Source organism: Rattus rattus, chromosome 1 (genome assembly GCF_011064425.1).
Source record: "Rattus rattus isolate New Zealand chromosome 1, Rrattus_CSIRO_v1, whole genome shotgun sequence".
In the NCBI taxonomy this organism is placed as follows: domain Eukaryota; kingdom Metazoa; phylum Chordata; class Mammalia; order Rodentia; family Muridae; genus Rattus; species Rattus rattus.
The window spans coordinates 218,816,292-218,829,808 of NC_046154.1; the positions used below are offsets into that span (position 1 = coordinate 218,816,292).

The window sequence follows — 13,517 nt, forward strand, 5'->3', positions numbered from 1 at the left end:
GGATTGTTCTAAAATAATATTAGGCCATTAAATTGCTCATTGCAAAACTGCGTTCTGACAAAGAGCTGAATTACTTACTCAGTTTACAACACTGGGCACCAACAAACAGGGCTTTCAACTCTGTTGAAAGTATCCAGACAAGACACACACGAAACGCAGTGTAGAAGACAGGCAGAGTTTATTACAAGACAAAAAGGGCCGGTCTCGAGGGTAAGAAGAGCAAGGACCAAACCAGCTAGGAGGACAGGGGTGTTGAAGGTGAAAGGCATGCAATGGCCTCTCTAGACTATTGTACTGCCTTGAGTTTTTAGGCATATTTTATACTATTTCTTTGAGTCCCCAGAACAGAGGGCTTTCTGGACCCCTACTCCCCTACCAGGTGACTGAAAGGCTCACTTGGATTAACTCTGAAGGGATGAGGTTGAAGCTCCTTTGTTCTTTATTAGAAACCCTCACAAATGGTAGTCATCTTGGGATCTTTTAAGCTGGCCCACTGAGATCTCCAATCCCATTCTGACTTCTATTCAGAGTTGTAAGTTTGTGTATAGGCTGATTATAAAAGGAGGGACCATGCTCAGTGATCTATACTGGTAGATAACTGCTCTACCACTGACTTAATAGAATTTTAATGTAGATTTCCTCTTTTTCTTACTCTTTTGTCTCTCAAGACTGTTGGCCTTCCTTACCTCTTTCCTTCCTTTAAGTCTCACTCTCTGTGCTGGGGAATGAATTCAAGAAGTCATATCCACTAAAATTAAAATTCAGTCAAAATTAAATTGAAACTGGGTGCTGGGTACTCTGGTTCAGGAATTTTAGAATGCTAAGGTAAGAAAAATGTAAGAAGGAATTCTAGGCCAGACTGGGCTACATAGTGAGAACTTCCTCCAAACAGTGAACCTAGTCAAAATAGCACCAACAGAGTTAAACTAACGTCAATACGACCTAACTAAAAATAACCAGTTAAATACTGGCTAAATGTGTGTGTGTGTGTGTGTGTGTGTGTGTGTGTGTGTGAGATATTTATATCACACACATATATATTACATAAATATGTATCTATATATATATGTTTATGAGTCTACGCGCACATATGCATGTGTGATGGTTTGTATATGCTGGGCCCCGAGAGTGGCACTATTAGAAAGAGTGGCCTTGTTGGAGTAGGTGTGTCACTGTGGGTGTGGGCTTTAAGACCCTTCTCCTAGGTGCCTGGGAGCCAGTAACCTCATAGCAGCCTTCAGATGAAGTTGTAGAACCCACAGTTCCTTCTGCACCATGCCTACCTATATGTTCCATCTTCATGATAATGAACTGAACCTCTGAACTTGTAAGCCAGCCCAATTAAATTTTGTTCTTATAAGAGTTGCCTTGGTCATGTTATCTGTTCACAGCAGTAAAAACCCCACTAAAACAATATGAATGCATGTGAAGGTCAAATATTGACATCAAGTGCTTTGCTCATTCTACACTTTCTCTGATGAGATGGGGTCTCACAGAACCTGGAGCTCACTAATTTTGATAAACTGTGTGGCCAGCAATGATCTCTCTCTGTCTGTGCCTTAGTGCTGTGAAACATACAGCTATGCCTACTTGTTTTTCTTTCCTTTCCTTTTTTATGTACTCATATTTAATGTGGGTAACAGGGATCTAAACTTGGGTCCTATGTGTATTTGGCAAGCACTTTACTAATAAATAGAGCTATCTCCTCAGAACAAATACTTTTTAAATCTAATTTGGTCAAGTATTTGTTCCAGATAGCCAAATACACATTACTACAGATATTGTCCACAATATATATTGTCTGCCAATTTGAGTTCTTGAGTACATGTGAGGGTTCATGATCTCTAATGGTAATGTAAAAATAAAAACAGAACAATCCACAGGATTGGAGAAGTCTGAACCACAGATTTTATTTGTGGAGAAAAAATTGATGTGTAGATAGAATAAACTGTTGGAAACGTAAGGGGAACTTAGTGAGACAAATGCATTAATATCTATCCTATACGACTGTCCCAGCAAGGACTCTAATGTGCCACAGACCTGCTGTCTGTTTATAGAGTTGGCCCTGGGACTCATTTTGTCCATATTTATAGCAAAAATGAGAAACAAAGCTAGCAAACTCTTGCACCCTGGTTTGCTTTAGAGTATGTTTCAGTATCATGGTCGGAAGCAGAGTTTAGACTACTAGAGGACAAGAGACAACTCAGAGAACCATGAAATCCATAAGCCCTATGTTGTTTCTGTTTTGAGACAAGGTTTTGCTATGTGGCCCAGGATGGCCTTGATCTGGTAACTTTCCAGCTTTAGTTTCCCATATGCTGGAATAAACTCTTAGACACCTGAGTTTTGTGGAACTTTGTTATAAATAATGGAAAATGTATAACCTTTTCCAATGTGGTAGAGATAATACATAAATGTCTGCTTACTATGAAACAAGGTTTATAACCAAATTTTGTCAGAACTGCTATATTCTTACAACTCTATGCAGACGCAAAGCAATTCTGTATGTAGATTTCAGCCCATTAATATACTTTTAAAATACTCAGTATTTTAAAATACTACTACAGAAACAACTGTACCAATCTAAACAATGAGCTAAGTACATGATAAATATTTTTATTTTTAAACACTGAATTGTACATGTTTCATATAAAAGTTGAGATTCGATCCTCAGGTTTTAAAAAATAACTGTATTTGCCAAGATCACCATATTTTTACAGAAGCCAGTGTTCTCTAAACCTGTAGCTTCATCTATCCTACAGCTTTTATAGATTTATAATCTATTCAATACATCTCCAGGATCCTTTAAAAATAAAACTTCATAAAAGATATTCTTATTCAACATGCCAAAACTTATCAAATTACAGTACAACTGTTCCGCCCTCCAGGTACTACTGAATACCTTTTAGCCAAATGTTGGAAGATTAATTCTCCGTATTTACTTTTATTAAAAAGAGGTTTTTGGTAGTGAGAACAAATAACCTCTCATTTGTTGCCTGAAAGCCTAAAATGGGATCATTGGTTTCTAGGCTTGCGACTTGCTGCTTAGCAACCTGCCCCACATGCCTGCCCTCCTTTCTGTTGTACAGCACTGTGGACATGGGGGTGGGCTGCCGGTAGATGAACACTCGGCGAAGGCACTCACAGAGCGCTGCGTATGAGTAATTTGGAGCACACGCAAAAAACTTCTTGTCTCTCTTTGATGCTTGCACGTAACCTGCCAAAAATACAAGAAAAAAACCCATATTTGTCAGACTGAAGAGAGAAAAATCACAATTTAACACTTAATATTCCATCACAAATTTAAATATGGAAGTCACACAAATACCATTAACGATTAACAGTCAACAATGGATGAATTCAGCATCATTAACAGCGATCCACAGTTTCTTCTAAGACATGCAAAAATATAACTTTAATTCCTAAGGCACAAACAAGGCTTCTGCTCGTCAACAAAAGCACATTAGACTTCTGTTTAACTCTGTACAATGAAATAATAAAAATCTAAAGTCTTAAATACCAAATACATAAAAACTTTAATCCCTAGTTTTAAAAAATAAAAAAGTAACCCTAGGAATACAATGACAAATTAAAAAACAAAAACAAAGCAAAACAGCTCCACATTATACAAAAGCCTCCCTCCCGTGCCGATGGATCTGCATGAAGATAGCTATGTTAGTGAAAGTAGTTTACAGTTTAAAAAAATCTCATATAAATTTTAATGACATTCTTTAGAGAAATGGGCAATACAATTCTAAAACTCATGGAAACACAAAAGACCCAAGATAGCCAAGGGACTCCTAAGCAGAAGGTAATGGCTAGGGTTACTATGGCAGTTATTGATCTCAAGCCATACTACTGAGCCACAGAACAAAGGCAGCATAGTACAGACACAAAAACGGACATACAGACAAACGGAATGGTGTGAAGTGGAGTTTCTCAACCCATGGTGTGGGTCAGACACCTTTGGGAGTGGAATGACCCTTTCACAGGGGTCACCTCAGAGCATGAGCAAACAGAGACACTGTCACTAACAAACACTAGACATTCTACAGCCTTTGTAACAAGTCCTACTGGGAAACAGGATATCCACATGGAGAGGAATCAATTCAAAGTCGATCAAAAACTTTTAAGACCCGAGATTCTGAAACTAGTAGAGAAAAACAAGTGGTAACAATTGACAAGCAAAAGAAGGGCCTTTTTGGGAAAGACTACCCCAAAACTCACATACTGTACTGTGCAGAAGTAAAAAGGTAATGCAGTCAGGAAACAAGGGAAGCTGAGAAGGCAGCCTACGGAATGCAAGACTCTCTTTGCTTTCTGTATTTCTGAGAGATTTTATATCAAGAATATATAAAGAACTCACTGAATTATGCCAAAGCAAACAGTCCAGTGGATAAACGGGTGATGGAATGAACAGGTAACTTTCTCAAGATGAAGTACAAAGGTCTTGTACATTTAGAAAAATGTTCAGCATGTTAATGTGAAAATTCAAATTAGATCTACATTGACATTCTACCTGAGTTACTCAGGATGGCTGTTCCTGAGGAAAGGAAGGACAATAAATGTTGAGAAGAATGGTGCTGATGGGAGTGTGCACTGGTACAGACAAGACAGAAACCAGTGCGACTGTAAGGACACCACTACCATACGATCCAGTCTAGCTTGGTCATAGAATGGAAGAAACCAGAGATGCTTGCACCCAGGACAGCACTATTTACAGAAGTAAAGACGTAGAATTAGCTTAGATACCCATCAGCAGATGAATACATAAAGGAAGTGTGATACACACTTGCATATTCACCTATAAAGAACAAAATTATAAACCACAAGGGAATGGATATGAATGGACATTACCATGTTAAATGAAATCAGTCAGACTCAGACAAATACATCATGCATTCTTTCACATATAGACTCTACATAAACATACACACACACACACACACACACATACACGCATGCACGCACATGCAGACACTCTCACACACTCACTCACATGCACTATCACACAAATGTATGTAAGTACAGAGATATGAAAAGGTAATTAAAAGATAGATGACAATGTAGGAAGAGGAAATATAAGGAAGGAGACAAAAAAAATCAATTTTCTCATGCAAACTAGATTTAAATATGTACATGAATATTTATATATTTGCATATATGTCTCTATATATTCTACAAAGTGACAAAAGTCATGAGGAACAAGCGGATCAACACTGCTTTTAAAATATTAGGTAGGATGTGAAGATAGAGGGCTCTATTTGAGTAGATGAACATTAACTGTACAGGAAACTCCAACAGTAATATACATAATAACTCGAGTACTAACTAATATAAAATCGATTTAACAGTTCATTTGCCAGAGCGTTTTGAGATTTCCATCTCAAAAGATACGCAAGACTCTGCATCTAAAAGCAACCTGGAAGAACTTAGCTCTTCCTTAAGGAAAGGAGATAATTACAAAATAGGAATTACAGTAAAGGTCAGAAATAATGTGGTTAATTAATCCATCAACCCTCTTAGTATTTCATGTTATACTTAAGAGTCTCTATGAGGCAGTTTAGCTATAAGCGCTAAGTGACACATTTCATCATCAATTAGAGTTTTATATAAACAGCCTTTAAAACCTACAATTTTACATTTTTTGCTATAGCAACTTGGGTTCTTATGCTAATTATGTTACCCAAAAACTTGTTTGCAGTGTCCTGCATTTAGGACTAAAGGAAGTCTATCCCCAGTTGGTTTTGATTGGTTAATAAAGTTACCAGTAGATTGGGATTCCTAGGCAGTGACCAAGGAGGGAGGAAGAGGGGATTCCCCGCTATGAGGAGAACATAGGAGACAGTCCACACCGGAAAGGTGCAGAAGAGTCAGACAGCTGACATGTAGGTGCAGGGGAAAGTGGCTCTAGGAGGACTGCCCAGCAGGGTCCAGGGCAGCAAAGATAAAATATAGGTTTAGTAAGTATTAACTCAGGAGTATCAGAGGGAGTGTGTGTTAGCCACATGGAGTTAGGGAGTGGCCCAACCATTGAGCTGTTTAAGGTATGTAAAATACAAGGCTATGTATGTGTGTCTTTCAGGAATCCACAACATTGGGGCAATAGCTAGAAGTGTGTGTGCACTCCCCAGGAAGTATAGAGTGGATTAATAAAATACCGCAACACATTTTTGCTGCCAGTTTAAAATAAGCTTTAAATAAAGCAATAACTATTGCTAATTCACATAACACAACTCCCACAAAATATTACATAAAATCCATAACAGCACAGTCTATAGTTATACTTTAAAATTTTTTCAAGGTGTAGTTTTAAAACAAGCATTTTGTTCTTTAGCAAATACATTCCATTTGTGCATGTCCTTTTCATGACTGTTTCACTACCATGGCCTCTTGCTTTCACTGTGGCTTGGACTTTGAGTCAGACTTTTGCTACGTTAACTGTGGCTGGCCTCAGACTTGTGCCTCCTGCTTCCTCCTCAGGCAGTGGGAATGCAGGTGTGCACCGCCAGGCGTGGATTCTTTTGCACTTAAGTTCAATGAAGTATGTCTTCCCTAAACAGTGTGCATGGCTGTACATCAACTGCATGATGGTTTTGAAGAGTACTTTGAAGAGATTTAAATACAAGTTGCTGTATGGCAACACCAAAGCTCCTGCTAATACTGACGTATAGAAACAGCTGATGAGACATAGTCAGATGGTTACACTGCCACTTCCATGTGCATTCTGTAGTATCTTCTGTGCAACTGTCAGAACAGGTTCTTCTTTCTAGTCTAACAGTTTAAGGGAGCACAGAAGACCAAACCATAGCACGAACCAATCAAGGTAATGTAATCAATGAAGGGCTCGAATTAAAAAGCACAGTTTTAAGATGATGACTACTTGGGCAGACAGGAAATGCTACTACGGAGAATGCTGCCTACCTAGAGCATTGAAGGTTGCAATGTGCTCCCACATGTCATCCTGCTTGCTGCAGTGTGGCTGCCAGAGGAGAGCATCGACATCATGGCGTAGACAGAAGCATGGCATTTCTTTAGGATCCACAATGACTGAGAACAGGTACTGGTTGCTGCCAAGATTCACCTAAAGTGACAAAGATAAATTTAGCCAAAAGCTAGTAATAAATGAAAATAACTGACATATACCATCATCTCCAATTATCTTAAACTAACTTTTCTTCCCTTCATTCTTCCAAGTATACAGTTCAAGCCAACCTTGTACTTGGCAATTCTCTTGTCTCAGCCTAGAATTTTACACCTGTACCAGTCACCGCCATGTCTTGCTTGTTCTACACTTTGAGGACTTAACTGGGTTGATTCTTCAGAGAACTCCTGAAACGGATGTTTCTGTTTACATTCATTTAAAGCTCAAGTAAGCAGTGGTGCACTGTGACTTAGCTTGTCCAAAGTGAGGGTGGTTTTAAGCTGCAGATATGAAATCTCTGTTCTCAACCAATATGCCAGCTATCCCTCAAGGTTAGTAGTTAGTTTAACATATGACATGAAAGTACCAAAAGGACAAAAAGAACAGTTTTAAATCACAGAATATAAATATTAAACTTACAAATGTTAACTTGTGAATATTACCAAGAATAAGTAACAGTACAACAACTTGTGGGTGTACTCTTTTAACAGGCATGGGTTAAGTACTAATCTCCCCAGCTCGTGACGAGCTGTTGTCTTCACGTAATAACTGAAAGTACAGCTTTGAGAGTTTGAGTAATTGGTTCTAGCCTGTAAGGGAAAGACACAATATTGGATAGAATCTCAGATCTACCTACCAATTACTCCACTGTGCTCCTGAATTACAGTATTAATAACAACAATATTGTTAGTAGCTGTTATGGCAATACTGATGCTTGAGGAACACATTCCACTACAGAAATCATCATTTGAGACTCACAGTTGGATCCCACTTACAGGAAGCTGCATTAGTAGAGCTAGGTTGCAGCCATAGTCTTCATCAGCCATCTCATTATTAAGAGCTTTCAATATCAACAGAAACAACATCAAATGTAGGTGCTAGGTTTAAGGTTAAACTTAGGGTGTCTAGTATGATAAATGATAACTTGATTCTAAACATTTCACAGTACAACAGAACAAAATGTTGGCTGAGAAGCTGAGACCTGACTTGTACTCTGTCAGTAAAGTCCAGAAAGGCTGTACTGGGAGGATCATTGGTTCCCTAAGGCAACCTGGGCAAAGCTTCCCACCTCATGAGAAAAACACAGGAAAGCAGGACTTTTAGGTAGGCCGGGAGCAAACTCCACACAGCAAGGATGGGCTGGCATGTTCTCACCACTGCTCATTTTTTCTTTCCCTTGCTCTGGCCTGTCAGTGGCCACGTAAGACTTGTTTTCCAAGTCGTTCTAAAGAGTAGGTCTGTTATGAAAGCCTCAATGGATCCAGCCCTGCTTCAGTTCTTGCTCATCTCGGCTGTTCCTCTGGATTCCCGAGGGCTTTCCCAGAAGGACAAACCGGACAGAGGTAATGCATGGGTGAACTGCAACAGGATTTTCATAAAATATGCCTACTTTCATGAGCAAAGTGAGAATTAACATCACTAATTCTATAGCTAACTCATCCACCAGCCTCCTGTGCATGACTAGACCACAGTGAGAAAGGAAGAAATAAGCATAAACCATCACCTAAAGGGATACACATGAGAGAGCTCAGCTATGCAAATTAGAGCATGCAGGTGGCAGTCTCTTGGCACAAGCTCCTGCTCTGACTGGACACTTTCTCTTCTGCCACTTACTGATCTATACATGTGCTACACAGTATGTCAACGTGCTACTGATTACAAGCCCAGAAACTCCACACTCTACCTGTTCTGACTCCTCCTGCCCTCTTCCACACTCTGCTTATTCCCCTAGACAGACCAATCATCACCTGTTCCTGGAATACTTATTCTCACAGTCCTAGGAGATCCAGAACTCTAAACATTCTTTCTTTCAGTAGTATATTTCAGTAAAATATACTGCTACATTACTGTTGTTGGGTGTGTAGGCTAAACACTGTCATCCAGACCACCCACACTATAGGTCTCTGGAACTTCTGAACATTTCTTTAGATAATAAAAAGATATATTTAGGATTTTCAGATGGTGTGATTACCCTGGATTATCTGAGCGAACCTAATGTATTCTTAAGTTTCCTTGTAAGAGGGAGGAGAGAATGTCACGAACATAAAGAACAGAAGTGCAGAAAAGGAGGGTGACTACAGGATACTACACTGCTGGTCATGTGGCTAAAGGGATGGGACTAAGAGCCAAGTAATGTAAGCATCCTTTAGAAAGGAGAGAGGCATGGAAGGAATCCTCCCCCAGAACGTCAGAAAGCAATACAGACAGACAGACAGACCTGACAAGCCATTTTAGGACTTCTAACACTCAATGACACCAGATTTTTTTTTTTTTTTTTTTTTTTTTTTTTGCTTAATTCAGGCCACATTTTAACAGTAACAGTAACCCAAGATAGTCACCATGTTACTAAGTATCTTGAGAATCTTGAGAAGTAAAAGTCTGTCTTGTCTCTAAAGTCTGACTGTTTCCTTTAAAAGTATTTACCAAGACTCTATACTTAAGTAAGAGAATACTATAGTCCACTTTACAGTTAGAAAGACCACAAGACTACATGGAATATCTAACAACCAACTTCTTAAAGAACGTTGCTGGAGGGTTCCAGGGTCACTGGTGCACACATGTTTCTGGACTGTCTGTTCTGTTCTCCACACGCGGCTACCCACCCTTTCCTACATCATCCATCTCATCCATCCTCTGTACTCTCAGCAACACAGCAAACATGCTATGGGTTATCTTAACTGACAAAGAAAATCAACTCTACAACTCCTTTCTGTTTTGACTAGAGTTTGTTCTTTTCTTCATATGGAAGCTTAAGTGATGTGACATGTGATGATATAAATTTTCCTTTCTGAAGGGGTGTCTCTACCTGTGCTGGATGTCATCTATACTCAATACGAAATTCCTCTAGGATTCATGAGCTGCTGAGAAAGCGATTCCTTAGTTTAAATGTTTAAAGGGCTCCAGAGTCCAAAACATAATTACAAGGGCTATTGAGTGTAGTTTACTGGTACAGCATTTGCATATACAGCTCTGGTTTCAGGGCCCAGATATTTCTTTATCCTTAGTCAGGTATAGGAAGGTACCAATCAATAGTTTATTAGTAGTACAAAGAATACAGGGGTTGGGGATTTGGCTCAGCGGTAGAACGCTTGCCTAGCAACCGCAAGGCCCTGGGTTCGGTCCCCAGCTCCGAAAAAAAAAAAAAAAAAAAAAAGAATACAGCGAGCCAGCTGCAATGGGAAGAAAGCATCTGAAGAGAAGGCTGAGGCAACCTATTGTAGAGGCAATAAATGCCAATTGCCTCAAATGTCTCTATGGGCATCTATAGAAATAGATGTTATGGTAACTGATGATCACATTGTCGCTATGCAGGGATCAATAGAAGGTTACGTTCTTCAGGATGCTCTATATACAACATTGAGCAAATAAAAGATTTGAGTAAGATTACTGACAGGGCTTTAAATATAGGTTTTGTATTAAATGTGAAAGATTAATCTAGACAACTTATTTCATAGAAACTCATTCCTTGTTAGTACCAAAGATGTATCTTACTACCTAAATTCAATAAATCTTTTGTCCAATAAGAAAAAATTCATATTATCTGCATTTTCACATTCACTGTAGATAAGGTCGATTTAATGCTGAAGACTATAATTAGAGTAAAATATTATCAAGAAAATGTGAAGTAGTCAGCTGATAGTCTTCTTAGGAACACCAAGCAATTAGACTTCTGAAGATTTTAAGTCAGAATGAAGAAATTCAAAGAATCCTCACTGTTACTAACCAATTAAACTGAAAACTACTACCAAGAAAAGAATTTTATTTATCTATTCAAGAATAAAATTTCTTCATTGGGAAACCTGATCAAAAGTTGAATTTTCAATTCATATTCAGTACACCAATGAAATCTATAAAATACTCAGAAGATCTCTATTCCCCACTTTCTTGATCTTCATTATCTAAGAAGTAAAACTACTATCGACTTCATAAATGAAAAAATTCAAATTTAAGGAACAGAGCTATATAAGTTAAGGAGGTAATGAATATAGTGGCTACAATTTAAATACGTATGTGTTTCCAAACTTGTATTCTTCATTACCAAACTGTATTCTCTTCAACAACCCACTTTATAGTAGCTATGAGGCAAGTACCCTAGTTTCCCTATGTGGTGCTATTTCAAATATGGTAATCCATATCCTACAACTTCTGTGAGTTAGGTTATACAGTAAGTTCACGGTTTTACATTTTAAACTGAAAATGGAAGTTTTATAAAATCTTCTTCCATTTTCTTTGAGCACTCATTTAGTAAATTACCTATATCATTGACTTTTTTCCATGACCGTAAGCTAGGATGGCATAATTACCTAAGTGATATAAAATGAAATGACAGAAATAGACTTGTAAAATGTTATACAAATCCCTAAGATAATAATTTCTACTTAGAAATATAAAGGAAAAGGCCATAATTTTTCCAGTCTCAAAACTGAACACATTTGATGTTTAGTGATATAAATCATAACTGACATCGAATTTCATCAAATTGTTCTAATAGAAACATAAGAATGTACTAAATGAATGGCACGAAATGAATTCAGTGTCAAAAATGTTTTATACTTGGCTGTCCTAAAGGAAAGGGAATAAAAAAACTACCAGCTACTCTTTGGCCTTGAAAACACTGCTCTCATCTGCAGTGCGTCCTACCATCCACACTATATTCTGGGTCATGTTTGAATTCTCTCAATGGAAAGAAGGACCGAGGAGTCAGGAGAATCTAGAGTGAGCACTTAATGATGACAAGAATAAATCAATTTTCTAATCTTCTCCTAAGATTAAAAATATAAACAAAACACAGAAAATATTCACAAAACTTTCCCTGACATATTAAAAATAATAAAGTCTGAATGGGATGAATAAACGACAACCATGGTTTTTCTCATTTGAGTCACAATCACTGAAATCCTATTTTTTCATGGAGTTTCATTTTATTTGAAGTAATTGACAAATTGCAGGTTTTAAGAACTGGATGTCTGACACCAGCACAGAAGGTGCGGGTAAAGCACAACGAGGCAGGCAAGGATGGACAACATTGCTATGAGACTGCATGGTAGAAGCCAGTTTCAGTTTCAAGAGCCTTAGTCTATGACTAATTTGCATTCTTCATTAAAGATTTCTGAATATAAAAAGGCTTCAATGGTAGCAAAATGAATAGTAGTTTAGCTAAGGGTACTAGAAGAATGGTTCAGCACTTCAAAGCACTTGCTGCATAAGGACCAAAGTTTGGATTTCAGTACCACATAACCAACTAGGCATCCTGTAAATGCTGTAATTTCAACTTTCAGGGATCTGATCCTCTCTATTGCCCTTGTCTGGACATTCATGCACCCATGCGGGGACTCGTGCACACATACACACACACGTACAGGGACGTAAGTGCACATACACACACACACACACACATTCATTCACACACACATACACAAATATCATTTTTAAAGGTATTAATAACAAGAGAAGATGCTTACTTCTCAATGCAGTGTCAGAAACAGGTTTGGAGAAAGTTACTATATGTAATATGTTTATAACTATATATATAAAGTAGGCAGAGGAAAAGCCTGAAATATGTCAATATAAAACAGAATTCAAACAATATGCCTTTATTTTCCTGAATATGTTAATATGGAAATGGGGCTACTTCATGGAGTGATAAGATTTGTCACACCCACTAACTTTTAATCAAACTATTTTTGCAAAACATATATTTCATTAAATTTTCATCTGCCAAATTTCTTATTATCCACAATAGTTCAGAATTCCTATTATCAAGAACTTACCACATGAGTTGTTTTTAATGTATTGCCATCAAATCTGCATAAACTGGAGCTCTCTTCAAAGAAAATATCACATTCTTCTAATTCTTGAGCATTACAAGGAGGTTTTTCTTTATCTGGATTTGGATTCTTTGGCCAAAACAAAAAGTATATAACATATCAAATAATTCGAAATATTTATTCATCCTTAAAAATATTGTTAAGATGACAGATTTAGTTGGAAAGGACATTATAACAGTTGGACAGACTGTTTCAAGCCTGCGATCCCTGAACTCAAAATGTTTGAGGCAGAAGGACCACCATGACTTCAAAGCCAGCCTAGGGTACATAGATTGTGTCCAGTCTAGACTAGAGTCCTATTCCAAAGACACTAAAACCAACCAAATGGTCAACCAGCCAGCAACAACAAGCTCTTAGCTATTATATTATATAAACTCAAGATAAAACAAAATTGAAGATGTTGTGATATGAAGACAGAAAAAAAAAAGAACCTAAATGAACGTCTCGATATGAATATGCGAAGCATGAATAGAAAAAGCCATGAGACAGCTAGGTAATTAGCCCATGCAGGTACAGGGCTAGAACAAACTGAACACTGCAGAGCA

General features: G+C 37.9%; 2 protein-coding genes across 3 annotated transcripts in view; one reads left to right on the forward strand and one right to left on the reverse strand.

Moving 5' to 3' along the window:
• The window catches only part of Emc2 (ER membrane protein complex subunit 2), an 894,248-nt gene that overhangs the window by 772,413 nt on the left and 108,318 nt on the right, over window positions 1-13,517 (forward strand). The window lies entirely within an intron of this gene.
• Nudcd1 (NudC domain containing 1) overlaps window positions 1,886-13,517 on the reverse strand; it is a 45,104-nt gene continuing 33,472 nt past the window's right edge. For both annotated transcript variants that reach the window (XM_032914970.1, XM_032914964.1), the window contains exons 8-10: window positions 12,916-13,041; window positions 6,925-7,084; window positions 1,886-3,217 (exon numbers count right to left, since the gene is read on the reverse strand). In XM_032914970.1, coding sequence (XP_032770861.1) covers window positions 2,925-3,217; window positions 6,925-7,084; window positions 12,916-13,041 — 579 coding nt within the window. In that variant the 3' untranslated portion in view covers window positions 1,886-2,924. The remainder of the gene's footprint in view (window positions 3,218-6,924; window positions 7,085-12,915; window positions 13,042-13,517) is intronic.